At 42.1% G+C, this 22,385-nt stretch overlaps 1 protein-coding gene across 13 annotated transcripts in view; it reads left to right on the plus strand.

The window, feature by feature from the left end:
* Window positions 1–22,385, plus strand: part of dlg1 (MAGUK family member discs large 1) — a 421,217-nt gene that overhangs the window by 215,736 nt on the left and 183,096 nt on the right. For all 13 annotated transcript variants that reach the window (XM_018032920.2, XM_018032923.2, XM_018032921.2 and 10 more), the window contains one exon: window positions 4,002–4,138. In XM_018032920.2, the coding sequence (XP_017888409.1) occupies window positions 4,002–4,138 (137 nt within the window). The remainder of the gene's footprint in view (window positions 1–4,001; window positions 4,139–22,385) is intronic.

Genomic DNA, 22,385 nt, shown 5'->3' on the forward strand with positions numbered 1-22,385 from the left:
ATGCCCCGGCGGGGGAGAGGTCAGAACTTTAAACAACGACACGTAATTCCCAGGACGACGTGCATCGAGCCGGGGTGTACAGTCGCACCCGTGAAGACGCGAACGACGTCGACGGCGATAAAGTGGAGCTCGTTAACGGCAGCCGTTGGGGCTGTCCGTAGGAGATACCAGCTGTCCTTGTGTGCGCGGAATACGTGGAAGTCACCGTTGCGGGTCTCAACCCTCGGCTCGGCTTCTGCACACACCGCGAGGCTTTGTCCACCGGCGTAAAAACGCGGCGTTTAAAAAGGCCGGAACGAGGGAAATCGCGATAACGCGGCCCGTCGGTATGCCCGGTTATGACCTTTTCATGCGCGCCGAGCAAATTAAAAATTATTCCTGTGCGTAAAAACGGTTAAGCGGACTCATTGGTCCGGGGGATTCGATGGCCCTCCTTTCTTTCTCTCTGTTTGCGAGAGGGTGGAAAACAATGGACAAAAGAGTCCAGCGAGCGTGCACAACGAGCTTGCGATGGTCTTCTATTTTACTTCTTGAACAGAGAAAGGGCTAAAGAATGGTTGGGTCTTAAATGCCCGAAAGGAATTTTGTTTAAAGATTAAGACTCTGAAGCGGAGGTGGGATACGTCTAATTGTTTGTCACCCCCTTGTATTGTTCACGTCCAGAGAAAAGATACAGAGTACAATGAACGTGATGGTGTTGAAATACTTGAGTACAGAAAAGTTTCAGAATATTTTGAAGCGTATCGTGCTGAATTATTTCATGAGTGATGAGCGAATGTCTGAATTAAATAAACTCACAGAATTCACGTTTGCAACATTCTCTTTCATAGATAAATTTCAGAATTTGCTGCATAGTTATACGTAGGTTTAGAAACAGTACGATGCAAAAAATAGAAAAAATTATAGCAGCTCTCGAACTAGAATATTCCCGTTCGCGAATAAGCCGTAACTTTTTTCATTGCGCGTACTTTGCGGCTGGCAACTGCTGTTGGTGAAAAAGGGAGTGCGCGTGCAATGGAATAAATCGTCGGGAATGAAAATTCCAGGGAAAAAGTCTGAGAAAATTATCTAGAAATCCGAAACAGCGCACGTTTTTTATTGCTTTTGTATTGCGTTTATTTTCACAGTTGCCGGAATCACTGAGTTTATTTCAAAATAAATTTAATGGCTACACGATTTTGTAATTGATTTGTCAGTTCGTGAAAGCGACAGTCGACAAGAAAATACTGGAGCATGGCGTTACAGCACCGCGCATTTCCATCAAATGATGCAATGAATATTCAATATTCATATTGGCCGCGTTCAGCACAATTATGTGGCCTCGCGCCGTCAAAATACTTGATTATCTCGATGTAAATACGTATTTAAATACTCAACACACCGAATTTTCGCTTATAGTAGTACGCGCATTGATTTTCATTATCCATATCGTCCGCATCCGTAACGAAATCGGTACATGTGAGTTCACAGTTTTTCAAATTACATCGATTTAATCTAGTACGTAATTAGTATCTGCTCGTTACTTTTATGGAATTTAGTAATCATTTATAAAATCGCATGTATTGATTTGTGTATTGCTAAAAGGAATCCTAAATGCGCCCTACACAGCGTTTGAAAGGGGAGGAAGAGGATGGGATTGAAATAAGTTTTCGATATTTCTCCTGCATGCTGCATGAAAAATGCTTAGACATTGATGTGTTCGCGGACGTGCCGCGAATATGAAAAAAGTGCGCGTGCAGGACCGGATTGATGCATGTTTGTACGCTGATGGAATCTAGGTATGCCCCGTTCAGAATCGTATAACGTAATAACATTAACGTGGTGCAACGTGAAATGAAATCGTAGTTTAGGTCTCTCTTTGAAAAGACGAAAAAAAAATGTAATATTTTGCAGACCGGTGCAAGCCAGATGAATGCGTCAAATAAAAATAACGCTTTATGCCGGCACCGAAAATTGTGTTTCCAGATAGACAGTTCACACGAAACTCGTTTGCTTCTGACTCCGCCGTGATTCAATTCAGGCCCGGACAATGACACGGCTGAATGTTGATTATCTCTGACGATGCGTTAGGAAAAACGAGGGAAAATTCTTCACGAGCGACGAAGATCACCTCGATGATATGCGAAGGAGGAATGTATATGAAAAGCGGAAGAACGAACGGCCGGGTATTCACCTGAGATCACGTTCAATGACATCTTGCGCTCTCTCCTACCCTGTCAGGGGGTGGAAAAAAAAATCCCTCGAGTACGACTTCGAAACGTGCTTCCTCGAGTACTGTACTGTGTACATAGCTGGGACTCCCGCGAGGGCTGTGCGCAAGAAGCTTCCCGTTGGTTGCATAAATAGTTCCAACGACATGCTCCCACCGACGACGGGGCTGAAGAGAGACCGCACAAGATGCCATTAAATGTGAATTAAAACGAAAAATTAGAGGACCGTCGCGTCGCCGTTGCGCGAGCGGTTTCGAAGAGGTGCGCGCGGTTGCCACTGCTCGCAGCGAAAAAAAAAATGTTGGTACGTTAATTAAAGTTGTAGAAATTTTCGTGAGGGATATAAGCGGCCCACCTTTGACGTTTTAACGCCGACGCGCGCCGCGTTATGCGAATTTTTTCGTCCGTTAAGGGAAATCTTGGGAAAACCCCTTCCGGCTGTTTCATAAATTTTTCGTTCCACGCTTTCGAGAATTCTTCCCGGTAAATCTTTCCCCCGTAAAGTGTCAAAGAAATTTTCTGGACGCTCTCTAGCGTTTATTACTACGGAAAATACACGTCAACGGCCGTGAGACGTCGTTTTAAAAAATTAAACAAAACTATGGTTGTAGAGATGAAGTCTCTAACGTCGTTCGGATTCGCATGGGCGCGACTCAAAGGATTAATAAATCGACACTCAGCCAAGTAGTTTGAAGTATCGCCCTCAGGAGTGTCACTTGTTAGTTGGTCTCTCGTGAGTAATTTCCAGAGTTAATTCCGGAGTTATGTCATTAAGTTATATACCAATATTACCAGATATAATACTGAACTAACCATAATTAAGTTTAACCACGCCGACGATGTACGGCTAATACGACCTAAATAAACACCGCCATCCATAGAATAATTTTCAACCAACGATACATACGCCGCACCGGTGGTGTGGCTAGGGTTAACGAAACTAAATTACAGTTCCTTATTTGTTCCCATCGGAACGTTCGAACATCGTTTTCAATTTGCCAGGTTAACCATTTGACTTTCCTCCATAGCTTCCCTACGATAAATTAACCAATAAAATTATCGTCATTCGATCTATGCCTTGTCCGTCGATACCTTGCATGAGAAACTGCGTTAGTTAAACGTTATACCGAGGAAACATGATCGCGTTCCCACAGCAAAGGACCCGCGTTGACTCGTTGATGTCGGTATTATATTTCCGGTGTCGTCTTCAAACGACCAGGTGGATTCACCTGTGTCGTAGGGAAAAGGCTATCGATGCAATACCGAAAATTATGTGAGTGCATCACAAGAGCATCATCCTATATTCGAGCTTAGCTCGGTTAAAAAGGTTTGTCACATAAAAATTTTGATTACCTGACTTTCATAAATATTGCATTAGCAAGCGAATGAGTATGTAATAGAAGTACTAGGGAAGATTGGTTTAATTCAAAATTTCTTATACATATAACCTTTTGATAAAAGGTATAATATTTTATTCTAAGATAATAAGAACTACATCTGTGTTTTCCGTATAATTCTTTTTGTCTCGAGACAAATGAATCTTTGACCCGATTATAAACCTATCTGGGAAGTGATTGATTTTTGTCGTGCTAAGGTTATATGTTTTTCTTTGTTTTCACAATTGAATTGGCGGAGACAAACATGTGATATCGCACGGCAAGGAATCGCTCATGTCTATTCCGGTTAAGTTGATTAAAATAAAGAGATGATACATCTATGAAGAAAGAAACGACAATCGCGCTGTCAATGGCGTTCGAATATTAATGTAGTCTCTTTCGTGGTGTGTTTCAGATATTCAAGAGTTTTACGAGCTGACGTTGCTCGACGAGTCAAAATCGGTGCAGCAGAAAACGGCGGAGACGATCCGGATCGCCGACAAATGGGAAGCCAGCGACGGGCCAATTACGCCGACCTTCGCCCAGAATGACGTGAGTTTCAGTTATAAATATATTTTCCTATCGCCGATATTTCATGGCGAGGCGCGAGCTTTATCATCTCCGGCACAGAATATTGGCTGACGAGGTAGCGAGGAAAACCACGCGAAAGAGAGAGAGAGAGAGAGAGTCGTATGTATTCGTAACACGCGTTCACGGTAGCTCGAATTCAGCGGGACGCAACGGGAATCTCGTTTTCCCGAGATGGCCATCGCGCGGTCGAACGTTTATTAGAATTCCATAAAGCCGTCCAGCCGTGCTGTTTCCATTCGCGACGGTACGCGACCATCGAATAAGCCGCGGGGGTGGGTTCATCGAAAGATAACGCGGACGAATCGAGAGATTCCCTTTCATTACAGCGGTCATTCAATCTCCCGATACGACGACCTCCTACAACGATTCAAAGAAATCGCTTTTACCTGCGTCTCTTTAATTGAACCTCGCAGGACTTCGCGTTTCATGATCGCTTAACGGTTTCGCGGTTCACCAGAATTATTATATGTTCATTATTATTTCATATATCAAATATTATCTTATATTTCAAAAACGTGAGCACTAGAAAATCACATGGTGTATGCTTTCATATATCGCTTAAAAGGAAATTGCTCTATAATGGAAATTAAGTTATTAATGATGTGGCGGGCGTCAAAGAATCGATTCCAACTAATTAGATCCTGGCGGGCCATAAATTGCGATTAGTTATCGGCGTATAAAAGGGGGTGGAAGTCGAGTGGGGATCGCGACGAGGGTGTGGAACGGAGAACGTGGCGGGCATCAGGAACGCGTGCGATTTGCAATCGTTGCACGGCACATAGTTGCACCCGAGCCTCGTATCACGTCGTCGTCTATCGGCCACGACGACACGCCGCGCACGGCCGGGGAGAGGAGACCGTGGGACGGCAGCAATTAGCAATTAAAATTGGGGGGCTTCGTCGACTGATCGGTCTAGCATGATACTGGCCTGTCCCACTAGCCAATCGACTCTTGGATTATAATTACGGGCGCTAATTGCGCGGTGCCTGCGCCCATCCGGACCGTTCGTTCTTCCCTCTTCCTCTTCTATCCGCGTCGTGATTAGTACCCGACAGACCAGGATTAAAATGTCCCGAGAATTTCGTTTCCAGTACCGCCACTTTCCTTCCCGTCATTTCTTAATCAATCGCTCTTTTCTGATCTTAACATATACACATCGTATGAAGAAACACTATTTATTTTGTAAAACTCAAGATTAAGATGATTATCATAACTTATCTATCAGTTTACGATAACACTTTCCTCGCTGCCTCGGAAAAATTTGATTTCGAACCAGGATAAATTTATTCGGCGCGCTTATTCTACGATGTCGTCGTCCGTGTATGAATACAGGAGGCTATCGCGAAATTTTTGCTCCCGGGGAGAGGTGCACTGCGAACAAACGAGCAAACGAGTCTCGATGGTTCTCGCTTATGCGTAGGTACAAGGGACCTTAAGCATTCTCCAGAGAACGGAACGGTAGCTCGCCGCTTACACAGCCAGATGACACATAACATCCATTATGAAGAATTTTCCCTATGACCCGTGTGCGTGCACTCTCTCCTTGAATGGAAATAGCTTCGCGCGTCTGTGTTTAATTGCTCCGTGCGTGTACGCCAGACGCGTGCTACGAACTTAGTACGGCATGAATTTTAATGTTTGAAATTGTACAAGGTACACAAGCAGCCCGTAGTTGAGAATAATTATGAACAGAGAGTCGGAATAGAATATGCGAGATGAAAATACTCCGCGTTTGAAGTAAGAAAAATGCAGGATTCATTGAATTGTTCGTTTAAGTAGTAAAACAAGTGTGGTGAGCTCGTAAATGCAGCGGGTAAATTGTTACCGGAGACTACATTGTACGGAGTCAAGTAGATATTGTCATGTCATGGAAGGTTTGATTGAATTGGTCGTGGCTCCGACACATTCTACGTGCTCCACGGCTGAAGAGGATAGTTTCGACCAGACATCGGTCTCTTTGACATCCTATTTGATCCGGGCACGTGCCCAGAGTATCCATAAGTAATTTACCAGTAAGTGCATAGATATTGTCGTGCGTCCCATTTGAAACTCGCTATTTATTCATTACCGTGACGCACACAGCTAATATATCGATTTTTCGTTAATTCGTTTTCACATAAAGCTTAATATAATATGAACGAGAGAAACAATTCTTTCCATTATTTCAATGAAAGAGATGAATCGAATATTGAATAAGTAAAAATCGAACATCCAGTGATTCGTTAAATATCGAAGCCACTGCTTCATGGATCATTAAAAACGAAAAGGATTATCGAATACGAGAAGCCGATTGTATTTTTTATTACAATCCGCCGTAATTGACAGTTTGACACGGCCGAGACGGAATTAAGTTGAAACTAGGTCCGCTGTTGGTCGGATTTTTGCCACTGTTCATGTAATTAGTAAAACGTAATTACCAAACGTAATACACTTTGTCGACGGTTCGACTTCAAACAGGAAGGAAAATGTTTTAATAAATCTTTTCATCGAACGATTTGCGATTAATTAACTTGGCCAATTAGTCACTGATAAAACGTGTGACCGTTCAGATAATTTAAAAGCGAATCGGAGTTAAACACTTCCGATTTTCATGGTTAAGAGATAAATGAAACGCAACCGTCTACCTTTGGGAGATGAAATCGTGTGTATTTACTAATGCGGATCAATATCTCGGTGCAGTGAATACCTCTAATCGATCGAATTAACAAACTTTCGACGCGCACGAAGCGCGCGTTCATTAACGTTATATAATAATGAATTATCTTTGCCACGGCGAGCTTTGATCCGTGGAATTATCAAAATTTCTCATCATCAGTCTTCAGTCATCGTTAGGAATTTCACCTGAAATATTCCAAACGCCATAACTATTTCCCATATATCTGCTGTCCACATGAATCGCTTGACATATCAGAAATTAATCGGTATCGTAATTGGTTTCTGTTCCCAGTGTCCCTAATTTATAAGAATAATAAATTTCGTCGTAATTAAGGATGTATTGGCTATACAGTCAATCCCAAAAGTTTATGTACATTAGAAAAACGCATTTCCTANAGTATATAGCCTACACATCCTTAACAGCGTAATTGAAATGTATCCGGTATTCATCTATTTAAACCACATCAATTAATTAATTAATCGGCTTTCTATTCGTTTTCCTAATTGATAAATGACGTTATTGTCTACCGTTATGAAGCGCACGTACCTGTCGAGTTGTAATTAAAATAGCGTTTCGAATATCTTTCTAATATTACGGACGACGACGTTTATTCGGTGGAACAAAAATGGGCGCGTGATGGATAATAAAAAATCCTGCTATCTAGTGAGATGCACTCAAGCGCGAGTGCCGCTTCATCCCTCGACGGTTGGTTTGCCGAAATTTACGATATGGCCGAGACCATCACGCATAAAACCAACTTTAAAACCGTTCGATCGTGCCCGGGCAAAATGAAAGACAGAGAGATGGCGAAGGGGTTGAGGAGGAAACAAGGTTTGGGAGTAATGGCCGAGGCTGTATACGCGCGATATTTCCCTTGTTTGTTTTCCATTATTCTGCAGAAGGCAGCTGTCCGCCTGGCACCGCCGCCGCGGCTATGATAAGGGATGGGGTTTGTGGCAACCACCGCGACTCGATTTTTAATGGGAAATTATTGCTTCAATTGCAATCGCATCGAATCCTCTCGCGCAGTCACGCGAAACTACCTTCTGTAAGCTGTAGGTTCGTTTTTACCTCTCCTTGAATGGATTGCGACGTACAGCACGCGGTCTATACGTTTGCCCGATTTCCCATGGGACTTCGGCTCCGATCGATGAAGTTTCCCTTATTTCGTCTTAGCTCGCCACAGCCCGAAAGAATCGACTGTTCTCGCTAACGCAGGCAACTATCCGATTGGAGTGGGATTAGAATCCCATCGACCATTAAGCGGTTCTCTTCATTGGTTTAAACTTTGAAGCGTTTTGTACTTGTACAATCAACCTTTTAGTAAAAGGGTGATAATGCCCACGTTTATAATATTCGTCGACTTTGTAAAATCGGATTTTAATCAAACGAATCACGGTTTTCCGGGATGATATTTGTTAGTGACTCTCGCGACACACTGTTGTACCGAATAATGGGATAAAACCGGTGATTCCGGGATTTTAAAACGGCGGTGGAATTATACTCACGAATTCGTGGCGGTGCACTTAAGGAGGCGTAAATCACGCGAATGGCCTTTCTGATCCGTGAAATATCGTATCCCCGCTGTCTTCCATGGGCCGCACGATGGGTGGGCACGTAGCTAAGAATTTATGCCCTGTTTTCAATTCTCGTCTACACGCCCTCACGCTGGCAAAACTACTTCCCGTCACCGTTACTCATTTTCTTTTTTCCGTAAGATTCCCGGCAACTTAACGGCCTGCGAAAGAATACGTAATAACGATTTTTTCCGATCACCCTTTATACCTAAGCGCCTCACCGTCGTACATCAAACGTGTCACCGCCAGAATCCGTTCTTATCGAAAGGTTTTGTAACAATAGGAAGCTGTACAAAAAAAATCTGATCCATTGTTTGCCAGTTAAAATCGCAAAAATTATGATACTACAACGAAAGTTTAGTGTCCTGAACATTTATTGTTGAAATCCATTTTTCTTACAACACGGGTTGTCTAAGCGAGCTGTAACAATCTTTGAATAATTGCCGAGCATCGCGCTGGATTGTAACTTGCGGGACGTGGATTTAAAGCTTTTGCATAATCGCGTATGGTTAACCAGACGCGCAGTTGCCGTAAGACGACGAGTAGATACCGAAGCCATGATATATTACCGTTTTCACCGGGACAAATGGAATTTATAGTAGCACTCGGCTAAAATCCATTTCCCTCGGATACCGCGTTCGTTTCCGATAAAAGGAGGAAGCTCCAAACGAGAGCACTTTCGCCCCCTTCAGACCCCCCACCTTTACAATGCATTCGTTGCGGTTGGGACTTAATGCATCGTACGCGCTCGATGCATTCATTTGCGAAATTCACGAGGGGGATCTCTTTTCTCCTGTACTATCTTCTTTTTCCCGTTTCATCCGGACAGGGAAAAGGGTTAACCGATTCAAGGAATTTCTTCCCGATGAAATTTGTGTTTTTGCACTTACTAGCAAATTTCATTTAGATCTTTTTTTTTAGGAATTCGCTTTTAGGGAATTGCGTGTTGATTTTAATTACTCTTAGTTAGTTCGGTGTATTCAGTTAGTTTTAGTTTGGCCATATCTCTGTGTACATAGAGATTACCCATCTGATACTGTCAGACATTAATTAGTTTTAATTGATAATATTTCGTGGCAGCGGGACGTTGAACAATAATTTGTTGGAACTTTTCTCATTAATTCTCGCCGGAGAAAGTAGCTGCTCTTAAGGGATGCAACTTAATCTCCTGCTTGCTGTGAGCACGAGCTTACGATACTTACACTGTGTGTGCACATAAAGGGTAAACACGATCTTTCTCAAATGGACACACAATATGTATTGTTGGAGAGTGAAACGATGCAACAGGTAGGATCAATATCGCACATAGGTACATACAAAAATATTGTTTTCAACATCCAGAAGTCTTTGATCAAAACGTTACCGTGTATAATTTACGTAACGAATCTATGAAAACAAAAATGAAACATTTACATATGTAATAGAAAATAACTGCGAAGATAGATTAAGAGTATTTTTTCATGAAAGCTCGTATGACTTTTTGTGAATTCCCAAATATTTGTTGAGGATCAACAAAATGTTGCACACGTTTTCGCTATTGCCGAGAGTTTGTGTCTCGTGTAAGACAGACGCCCATAGGCACCAAGCCAGGTTTCTTGTTCATCAACGCCGCCGTTTCGCTTAAGGGCTTGTATCTCAATCAGCCGCTAATATCAGCCGTATAGCATCTACGGATGCACGTACATGACCTTACTTGATGTCGGGTAAATGCTCTATCCTGTCACTTATGCTGTCAAATTGGATCGGGCGACGTCGTAAGCCCTTGTACTACCTAGATAAACCCCCTGAATACCTCTGACCCTGCCTACCTCTTAGCCGTGATAAAGTGGGATCCATTTGACTTGCTGCTTATCAGTCGCGGTTCCTCGGTTCACTCTTTTCTTCTCACTCTTTCCCCGTCGGTGAACTTTGCCCGCGGCTGAACTGTCTTCGGGTAATTCCGTATAGCAATACGTTAACTTGCACGTCTTTTGTAAGACATAGAAAATACATTCGATTTTTCAAGACTTTATGGTTCCTTTACATTTATCTTGGTAACGTGCTACGATGTTTCTCTGGCGAACGCGAATTGTAATATTCATCCCGTGAGATGATACACGGTTATCGATATCTTCGGCTGGAATGGTAGACGATGTCCCGAGGGATACATTGGATTAAACCCTTACACAATGTATGTATATACCTATTGTTGTATAACATGTCGTTGCGTGTCGAGTATTCCTACGGCTTATACTTTATTTGCATTTTTCATATGTTAGCGTGTAGAGAAAAGCAAAGATTAAAACTTAATAACGTGACGAATATTGTTAACGCAGAATTCTTTCATTTTCACCGGCTACAGTTTTTCGACGAACGCCATCGATTTTCAGTTCAAGAATCCACCGTTTATTCTTGCAAATGTGACAAGAATAAACGCGGAATCTCGGTGGTTGTAAATTGCAAACATTTGAACATGCCGTCGCTTCACATTTTTTCTCCTCATCGTGGTTGATGGTGTTTCACGGAGGATGCATCTTCTTTAAGGAGTTTAATCGCGCGTGACACTGTGCATCACCGTTGCTGTCCTTTGCTCCTTGCTTTCTGCTCTTCCTAACACGCTACGTCGACGAATAATGCGACATTGTTTCTTTTTCCTCTCCTCATTCCATGCTCTCGACAATACGATCTCTTTTATATCCTTTGATTTCTTTATAAAATATTTTGCATAAAGTGTTGTTCAAAAGCTTCAAATGCCTTTTGTATTTCATTATTGCATTCATTGCAATGTATGCTAATATCGCAACTCATTCGCTCGCTTACACATTATGTAAGGCGTAATTTCATTAGAATTTTCTCCGCGTGTCCCAGTTATATTTTGCGCGGTCATTTCGGGTCATGTATGTATATTTTTCCCGGCACTGTTCGTCGCGGCCGTCTAACGTGAACGAGCACATTCGTTTAACCTTCGCCCTTAAATTTTCCACCCTCACAATAGCGTCTGAAGTTTGTGGAGGCGACACGAGTTACGACATCTCGTTACACCCCCTCTTGCGAAATATATGTATATACGGCACTCGGAACGCCTTCTCGCATAGTCTCGAAGCTATTTTCAACGGTACGATGACCCCTCAGCCTTTACCAAAATCTTTAAACTACCTCCGTTTTTGGCTCAACCGCTTCGCACATTCTCGAATCGAGAAGTACCACGAGAATTGAGCAGGTCGATTTTTCTAGTGTAAAGAATGATCGCAGGTACTGTAAATTTTAAAAAGCTCTACGGCACTGTTCGTGCACGGCTTTCAATAAATCGGATTAAACGAACTTTCATTCGCAACAACATGGTCGTCGTCTCCAGCAAACCGAGCACTTAATAACGTCAACAAAGATAGTTCTAATCTAGATGCTTCTTAATCCGCTGTTTTCACAGCTTCTCCCCTTTGCAACTCTTCATGCTAATCCCTCTTCGTCTTTTTTTCGTATTATGCTAGAAAAATTGCTGAATCCAAGCTTCAAATAGATCTTTAATCGCTTCTCGGCTCAATGAGTTAAGATCAAAGCGCTTTATCTGTTTTTATCAGCTAGGAATCATTGGGAAGAGACAAAATGTTAAACTGATTTTTGGAATTAAAATAGATTTTTAATCCAAGGTTCATTGCGATTCATTTACTCGCTCTCGTTCAATCTTTACTTTGTGGTTTTTTGTTTCTGGCCACCTTTCCTCGCTGATGTTCCACAGCTCCTTGAGAAATCCTCCCTTGATCCAGGCAAGATACTGAGTACATGGTCCAGGGGTCAACAAGAACCAGACACGCCCCGCACGGTCCGCAGTTCCGGTGTTACATGCAATATGCCGGGGCTTGCCAATTTGTCTGAGAGTGATTAATTAGTGCTGGTATTTGCCCAACGTTCAAGGATCAGGTTCGTTGAGTTTGTGGTCGAAATGTACGCAGAGAGGAATGAATGAATATTTTATACAGAGCCGCGTTAACGCTGCAGCTACTTGAGAACGCTCTAATCCCGCTTTTCTAAAGAGGCAGTTTAAAAGGAGCAATAATTCTCTCTGCCAATTAAAACGCCGTTGCTTTTAAAGGTTTTTTAATTATTAATTTATCTTAAAAACTGAAAAATTAGGAGACAAGATATTTTGCTTTATCGATATTTTTCATCTTCATGACTCTTAAAAAGTAGACTATTCTAAGCTGATGTCTCGTTTCATCATGAACGAATATTTTTTCAAATTACGAGAACAATATGGCTGGAACTTGGTCGTGAAGTCCTCGTTTACTCGTGTAACGAGCGAAGTGGAGTCGGAAGTATATTAACCCCGAGCAACCACCGTGTGAAGGTTCACAGTCGACGACGACGGCGACGAGCATTGCGGGGAGTAAAGTGAGATTTGTCGGGCCATTTTGAGGGCCTTTAAAACTCGTTGCCGCGAGCACAAATGGCTCGGAAAGCAATACATTGCGTCGCGAATTGACGTCTCTCCCCACGGCCATTTTTCTTCGGAACGTCTCATTGAATTGCAAACTTCCCTAACGAGGACAGTGGGAGGGTAAGGGTAAAGAAAATTTCGTGTCGCGGCGGAGACGATCATTCGAGGAATATTAAACGGCGAGAGACCTGTCGACGGCCCGGACGGCTCAATTGGAAATGGGATGGCGGCCTGACCAACGGGAGACCCGGCTCCGAATCCCAATCCGATCGACGTTCGACGCGCGTTCGAAGAAATTGAGGCAGGGAAGAGGGATAAGGGATGCACGTCTCGAGCTGGACGTACGATTGGACGAATCCCCGGCCAAAGCTATCTGGATCTAGCGGCGTCCAACGTGGTAACATCCATTGTTGGGACGAAGGATTTGCATTTAAGTGCTAGCTGGGCCCCGTTCGAAATGAAACTCATCGGTCGAGAAACCACTTGGTAAATGGTACGACGGGTGAAAATGTTATTACGTGTAACATGCATAAAACTAGTCAAACATTCCCGATGTTGTACGCTCTGTCATAAAATTAATTTGTTCATCACCAGAGTACTTGAGAAATTGAGTATGTAAATTGAGAGAGATACTCTTTTTGAAAGATGAAAATTGAAGATTGAAGATTATTGTAGTTACAAGAGAAGTGAGGAAACGAGCCTCATTGTAGGATGCGCAATTTGTGCACTGATATCCGAAAAGCGCATAGTTTACCTCGACTTGGATAATACTTGGGCAAAGGCGTTCTGATTCTGGATTGGTAGTGGTAGTCGTGTTCCAGACGGAACTTACGTCGCCTATACGCGGGAGAACGGCGGTTTCATTCGACTTGATGGATGTGGCGTGCATCGTGAGGTCGCGGCTGGCTGCTACCTAGCAGTGGAAGCAGCCGTTTCGCGGCTGACAGAGAATAGAGAAACGCCCCGAGGAATCGGCCAAGCGAAAATTTCACCGGAACCGAACCCGAATCCGCACCACCTCTTGCTCTCGCGTTGCCAATATTAAACGTTCCTGTTTGACTAACGTCACTTCACGACGCCGCCAAGTATATTAATTCTGCGAGCTTCCCAGAAAAAGTGCCGCAATTTAACTTACCTCGACGCGCGACCCTTGGAAAGGCGCTCCGAATTTCTGTCGCAGAATTCACGAAACGTCGCAATTGACTGGTTTAATTTCTAATAACTTCTGAAGACGTGCACGTGTGCAGAATTAATATCGATGCGTAAACTATCGCACAGTGTAATGAGAAATTCCTATGAACGTGAACTATAACGTTCTTTAGGTACAAACGTTCGAATACTATTGCATGCAAGTTGATTCGAAATAAGCCAACGTAATTTCGTTACCGTTCCAATTAATTGGTAATTGGCGATAATCGAAGATCAACAATGCGCCGAATTGTAGGCCCGGCAATAACTGTTCGTTCGGGGCAACAATGACAATCAGCGAATCTGAATCGAGGGATTAATTGATAGAGAGCAAAGAAGGGCGCGGGGCCAAGGCGAGGTCGTAATTATTATTATTATATCTGCTTCTATCGATTCCGTTATCATATATGCTCATCTATGTGCTCAACGTTGGTGGATAGATGGGTACAATTTGGGAATTCGATCCTGCGGTCCCGTTCGACTTCTGTGACAATATTAGTCCCTCGTCCGAACAATGTGATTGCTTCGAATCTGTTGATTTGTTCACGAATATCCGTTTTCCATGTACAATCTAGAACTATTGCGTGAATAATACTATTTAACTGTTTACAATCATTGATTATCATATTGACCATTTGTATAAATTAGAATTTCTCTAATGAAAATCCGTTTTTTATTAATCAAGTTTGTTATTAAGTTCTTTAATCTTAGTGTATTTACGATAAGTTCGATTGCATGTAAGATTATAATGGCGGATTGATTTGGCTGCGAGCTTTTGCTGTTAGATCCTTCGATCTGTCGAACAAATAGAATTTGGAAATGCATTGGTAGCTCGATTGCGTTTCTGTGTCAATATTGACGGTAAGGCACATGTGTGATTGCACTCACCTTGTCCCGAATCGCTGTGCCATCGGTTGAATCCAAATTCGCAACACGGAATACGTGCCACGTAATTAACGTGCATCGATTAATTACAATTAAAATCGATGGATTTCGTATGATGCATCGAATTTTATACGCATTCATCGGTCGTAATAATAAAATTGAAACATTCGATAAAGTCAGAACCGTTCCACAAGTCTCTAAGTTTTATTATGATTTATTTAAATTTATTCTAAAGTCACGTAGAACGTACGATGTATGAATAGGAATCGATTAATATTTGACGTCCCACGGAAAGTTTCAATTCCATCTTGATACTTTTACGTCATGTGAACGGACGCGTCTATCTTGAAAAGGAACGAGAGTTTACCAGCTGAGAGATATGCAGAATGAAGAGCTAGACATGTGAAAAGCACGAGAAACGAAGACGAGAGAACCGAGAAACTCAAACGGTGATTCCATTTCACTTATGTGCCAATATTGACACGATTTCATTTACCTTATACGAACGGATCCTGTGCCTTTGTTACTCAAACAACGAACTCTCAAAATAGATTTTCCGTAGTTTGGGTTAGTTCATCGAACGACGGCTGAAACTTTATCATCAATCAGCATGTCGTAATCTCTCTCGATTCCCAATTTCAAACTACCCTAAGCCAAATCTCTTATCAACACATTATTAGTTAGAGGAATTCATTTTTTTACTTCCAGTTGCCTTTGCCTAATCCATTATGAAATTTATATTACGTTTACATACTAAAAATGTGTTATGAAAATATGAAAAAGTATACATCTGTTCGAGTATCGATTAGATATCAATATTTTCCATTACTTATCATTTAGTAGTACCTACATGTATTGTAGGATGGTATCATAAAAATGAAATATAGAATACTTTTCGAAGCCACCAATAAATTCACATTCGATCTTCTCCTTTCGTTTCTCATTTCACGCGAAAATATGTATCAACCAGAAATTACACGGCCGACGAATAACAAGTCGATTCGACTTTCGCTCTGACGGATACGGGCCCGATAACTTTCGTCGACAGAACGGCAATAAGAGGAGCTCGACGCGTATACATTGGGCACCGCGTAAATTTGAAAAAACGTTTGTCATCGGGTCGACGCCGCTGAACATGAGAAACGGCGTGTGCTCGCAACGGAGAGAGATACCGCTCCTCTTCTTTATGTCTGCAACTTCTCACAGAGGCTCGTAACTTGGTTCGTATAGTCCTCGAGTACCGTCCCCTCGAAAAGAAGGACAAAGCTGAGCACGCGATGATTTCGGGTCGAGCTCCTCGCCCGGCCGTCTCATTCTTTTCAAAGACTGTTTTTGATGTAAACACTTATAAAGGGGAGGAAGTAAAGAAAGAGGGATTATGGCCTCGTCGCAACGAGGATAGTTATTGTCGCGGGGGGATTCAATTTCCAGATGCGCGAAACGTTTATAGCACATTGCGGGAACATATTATTATTGGCTTCGCACGTGTTTGTCCCCGGATATAATAATGTTATGAGTTGATTAAGCAATAACTGTGTTCATCGCCCAAACGAGATAGGAAGCTGATTATTATTCGCAATAATTTAGTTGCGTAATTGTTCTCTTTTATAGAAGAAAATTTCATCATTTTTTAATAGTCATCGTCAATGATATACTATTTGGGAAATTTTAATTTGGGAAACTTTCGTGCATTTTATGCATTTCGTATATTAGTAGCAATTAGGTATTCGATCCGATTATATAGACCAGGCGATATCGGAATACTGCTGACGAGCGGTAGCAATAAAGATTTCTCTTTAATTCCGGGTACGATTCATAGCGTTTCCATCACCCTCTAACGTCGCGGGTGCGGTAGAGAGTAACGGCAAACACTTTCCAGACTCGATGAAAGAGAGATTCTTATCTTATCGAATCATCTGAGCCTCCTAAACCGGGAAATTGGACAGGAACGCGTAAAATAAGTTTCATTTCCCTTCGCTGTGCTTTTCTTGAGCGTAGATAGACACGAAATCCGTTGATTAATAGACAACGATAATAGAGTGAGTGTCTGAAATGAGCATACCTTCCGCAGAGATGAAATTCGCGTAATATTTTGCAGCATTATACGTTAAATCGAGCGCCTCTATCCTTTGTACGATCATAATTAGAAATTTAAATGAAAATCGTTTGTTCATGAAGCTCCAAGATAATTAAATATTCATTAGTTTCGTTACTACTTCTTTTTAATTATGCACTCGAATACTAAATGGAAATTTTTATTAAATAGTTTTATACTATTTACCCTTATCAAGATCTTCGACCAGATTTATTTATAGCACCGTAGCTTTTCTCAGAGCAAGATAATTCACTTATCGCATGATTCGGTAAAATCAAGGGTTCTCGATCTTATTCCCTCACCCGGAGATTTCCACTACCTAATCAATATAAATCGTATCGGGCTACGTGCGAACTCAATTCTTATAGACGCTATAAGAAAGCAACAATTTCCCATCGGTCGAGATTGCGCTCGAATAAAACCGTTTAAAGGGGAATAATCAACGTTGTTTTATCGGCATTGATTAAATCCGGGTGTTCCGTTTTAATTACCGAGACGAAATTCTTGCTACCGTCTTATTTCCATATCGATTCGCGTTTTAAACGAACCGAGGCGTCTCGCCAGCCGGTCCTTAGCTCCGCGTTTTAATACGCCTCTTAATATATTCCCAGCCAGAATTTTTTTCTTCGACCGCGATGCATATTCCAACGAGAACCGTACAGCGCGAATTAAGCATCGTCTAGTAGTCGTGGAGAGGTCTGGTGCACAGATAACAAGACAGGTTAAACGTATACAATAAAACTTCAAAATGAAACTTTCATTCCCGCGGTAGCTCACAACCGCAGAGTTATGGAAAAATCTTTTTCACGGGAAAGTTTACTTTATCGACGGTTATTCTCATCTTCTTGCTTCCCTGTTTTAACGTCTGCTGCTTCCCTCTGCCAAAGGGTCTTGACCTGGGAGATTCATTAGAACTGGAATGCAAACTTCGTTATTGAATTCTCCTCGACCGTTGTTTCGTCAGCATTCTTTCCGACCAACTGTTCAGGACGCACTAGATAACCTGTTATCTTAATCGAGCCAGCTCGTTTCCTTTAATGTTTGCTTGTCGCGCAAGAAAAATCTATGAACAGAGCCGAGAGATTTGAGAACTGATTTCTTCATTTAATGCATACTTATCTCCACCGAGGAGATATTATTAACACTAGATTGCNATATATGTGTTATACCTATATTGCCCAAAAGCAGTCAATCTTTCTAGTGTTAAAGATTGGCAACGCCTGTATAATCGTTGGGACAGTGAATGGGACCCATTGGGGCTCAAAGTACAGTCAATGACATTTGTATGACAACTACAGCTAAAATTTTTATCTGAAGTATTTCTCGCTAAGATGAAAAACAATTTTTGCAATATACATTTTTCTTGACTATTCTTCAACAAAATATTTAAGGGATCCTATACAAAGTAGGATAGTAGTGTGCTTTCTATTTCTTACCTCGGCGATAATATATTCTAGAAATCGTTGAAAAGTGCAGACGATTTCGCGCGACATAAACTCCCATAAGGCTGCCATTCTTAAAGAGACTTGCGGATTTCCTCACTTATAGAAAGCGTTATTCACACGGATGAGATTGCCCGCGACGGAATTTCAATTTCTCTCTTTCGCTTACTTCTCGCGTCGTTAAACTTTCATTTTGCAACAATACCGGAGATTTAAGTCAGTCGGTGAGTCAACAACGTTGAGGATCTACCGGTTATAAATTGAATAGAATTGCATTATTCAGCGTCGCATCGCGTCGTCGCATAAATATACATTAATTGCATCGGTATGCCCTCTTAAAACAGCCAATAAATGTCAGTACAAACTAACGTCGCTTACAGGATGGAATTTTCTCAATTGCCTCGCTGAATTCGTATTTAGACGTTTGAACAAGGAACGTAAATCGTCAGCTGCGCATTAAACTTTATTAATAACCTTTCCAAAAACTTAGATAACTCTCAAACAAGATCTGAAGTACGAGTTCTCCTTACCTACATTCCTGGCAATTAAATTATATGAATTTCGCGAGGCCGTGATGAAGTGTGCATTAATTATTATTATTAATCGTCTGTGAACTGCGAGGAAAGTAGGGCATATGATTGGCCTACATCGGTGACCCGTCTGTAGAACTTTTATCGGATGAACTTCCTGCGAGGGATCATGGGATACTGAATTTTACTCGGTATATTTAAATTTTTCCTCGATTCTTCAGAGTTTCGACGAGTCTAACCCCGGTTCGAAGGGAGTTGATATCGCGCGAGAGCCGAATCGAAACGTAATTTCATAGCGAAGAAGCCGTGACAGAAGTTTCCGGTCGCACACGGAAGAGGCTTCGTCATTCGTTCGAATCGGGTCAAAAGTTTTTCGCTTTCAAAAGCGTGAAACCGCTCGCGCGGTTCCCCACGAACACCTGCCCTCCTCCTGTCCTGATCCCATTCGCCGCAGTGGATCGGGCGCCGATTATATTACCGAGTTGAAAATTCGCGTTAATTGTTCACGATCCCCGAACTTCTCGAGTGGCGCGCAGCGGAAGGAAGGGTTGTTCGAGGAGTGTTCTTCCCGGTAGCCGGTCGGCCGATTTTAAATTTGGACCGTGATCCCGAAAGTTGGCCACCGATAGAACCGGAATTCTCAACTTCTGCATCGTTTCGCCATTATCGTTCCTCGCCAGTGAATTTGCGAGAGGGCGAATTAAGCCACGTTCGCTTTAAAGCTCGAGGCTGTATGTACAGGACCCAATCCGAAATCCATCGTGTGATGCGAGATGAAACATTTGTTTTTTAAAAATGGATGCACTCGATCGTTTAATTATTTGATTCGCAGCTGTAGTTTTTTTTTGGAGAGCATTGATGAACAAATGAATGAATAGTTTTCCGTTCAATCCATCAAACTGGGATCCGATGAAAAATTGAACACCTCGATTTGATTTTTATCACCGGTGTTGCATTATCACAACATAGTTCGGCTCGTTGCAATATTCCGCTCGCTACCCGCTTCGTAAATTAACAGCCGACCAGGACGGCACTATTTCGACTATCGACACGCGTTACGATGCATTAGCGTGGACCGACGCGACGATAAAACTCTAGAATTCGATAATTGATCGGCTAACGGTGTTAATCCGCGGAGGTGATGATTGCGCGTAGAAAAAAAAAAATCGTAAATTGTAATAAAATAAAGGTTTCATCTCAGCCACTTGGTTCCGTTTGATCGGCGTCATTCACCGTGCGAAATAACAATAATTGTAGGAAGCAGAAAAAAATAACCGTGGAAATTGATATGTGAAAATGAATTCAACCGTTTCGCAGGGAATATATTTGATGCACCGTTGGCTCACGTGGAGCGTGCATTTTCGTTTACAATAATTGACGTTTTCCCATTATGAATTGTTTTTACGACCGTTACGATGGGTTTTATTACGATCCGGTTCCGGCGTGGAAAAATGCGTCGCGCGTGGATTATGGAACGGGGACGGTGGTTTAAAATTGTTGCGTGTCAAAACATGGCTAAAGAAAAAAGGGAAATGCATTACTTCCGGCGAGAGGTTACAGCTGAATTTTATTATTCCCCCTGTTGAAACGGAACGGCGATGTGTTTATGCCAGTGTCCACGGTATTAAACCGCGGTTCCCGAGCGTGAACTTGTAAAAATGCAAATGCAACGTGACCACTTTTTACCCGGCTCCCAGTTGCAAAACGACCATCTGCGAAATTGTATTACGCGGATTTATGCGTTTTACATTCGCAAATCCGCCGTTTAGTATTTAATTGTCAGCCGCGCGTTCAACGGGGAGACATAAAAACCGTTGTAACTTATAGCGACGTATTTTTCTATCCCTGGCAAGGATTTTTCTGACTGTTCGGACCGGTTTAACAAGGAGGGGGAGCAGGGAGGTGTACAATGGCTACGTTAGACCGAACGATGTCCATTTCTCTCGGTACAAATTGAGCAAATAGAGAACGGTCTGGAGTCTCTCTCGATTTTTCATATCGCTGGAACTAGAACCCCGCTTCTTTCCTCCGTTACATTTCGACTCAGACCTTATCAACGCATTCTTGTTCGCCTTTCCATTCATTCGTGTAGCGCGACACAACCTAGGAAATCGAGGAGTGGAACAATTTCATAAACTCGACGGTCTAACAGACTCCCAGCGTTTTATGAACCGAACGACCAGCCCTTCTGCACGTTACATGCGTATAGAAATTTTCCTACTTCAAGTTTAGAAAAGTCGGAAATTTTTTAAAATTCTTGCCTGATTCGATTTTCTTATCTTTAGTACATAATTCGACTGTGAAATTCTGTTCAGTCAATCGTGGCGTATTCTTGAGATATCGATGTCGACTTTAACACACGTTCTAGAAACTCATCAACCGTTTAATTCATAGATCCGGAAGGTAATTATTGATCCAGTAGCGTAGACTGGATTTGGTTAGGTGTACCATAGTGGGTAATTAGTCCAGTCGATCCGCCATCCGGATGGTTTCCGAGGGGACTTAAACGTACGACAGACTGCTTGCACGTGTATTTGCCGTGATTCCAAGTCATATGCCGGTAACTAAACGTTCGCTCCGTTGGGGTTGAAAAGTTTACGTAAGAGGGTTCGAAATCCTCTCGAGCGATTAACGTGAATGAACGCGAGTTCCCAAAATAGTGGGAGGAAAATAGACGGGAGGATCATCCCGCACTCTCTGCAGGTGCTTTAAAGGGATTTCGACAGCTTTAAACTCCGCTCACTTTTCCGCGTCATTCGTTTAAACTTTTCCGCCTTCAATCATCATTTCGATCTGAAACGGAAAAGTCCTACCGTATTTCTCGAAACTTTCGAACATGATTATTTCATTTTGTTTTAATCCGTTTCGAAAATATTACTTGCATTTTAATTAAACCTGCCTGAATATTACTATTCTTCTTTTAAGTCCTTATTAATCTTCCAGAAGTTAAAAATATAATTAACAATGAATTGACAATGAATTTTTCGTTGAAGCCTCCCTCAGTTGATAGAGGAGATCGATATGAGAAAAATCGCTTTTAGTTCGTTCCCATATCTAAATCTGTTCAAAAGTTTCGCGGCTTAAGCACTTCGCCGGAAATACAGCTCCACTTCTGTTCCTATACTCGAATGGTTATTTTCTGAGAAACCACATCGGCGTCTGGTTGTCTGGCTGTAGGTAGTGAAGCCGGTCAGTAATTCGGTCAACGTGCGAGGAGGATATCGATAGGAATATCAAAAAAGCTACGCTTGTGTTTATAGGGTCGATATCGCCAGAACTGAGTTCCATTCAGATAAACCGAACGGGATTTTTAAGGATGTATTGGCTATACAGTCAATCCCAAGGGTTTATACACATTAGAAACGCATTTTTTAAAAAGAAATCAGACGTCGGAAGAACATTGCTAATAATAAACAACAAA

This window comes from Ceratina calcarata, unplaced genomic scaffold (assembly GCF_001652005.2).
Source record: "Ceratina calcarata isolate Rehan_Ccalc_2016 unplaced genomic scaffold, ASM165200v1 scaffold60, whole genome shotgun sequence".
Classification (NCBI taxonomy): Eukaryota; Metazoa; Arthropoda; class Insecta; order Hymenoptera; family Apidae; genus Ceratina; species Ceratina calcarata.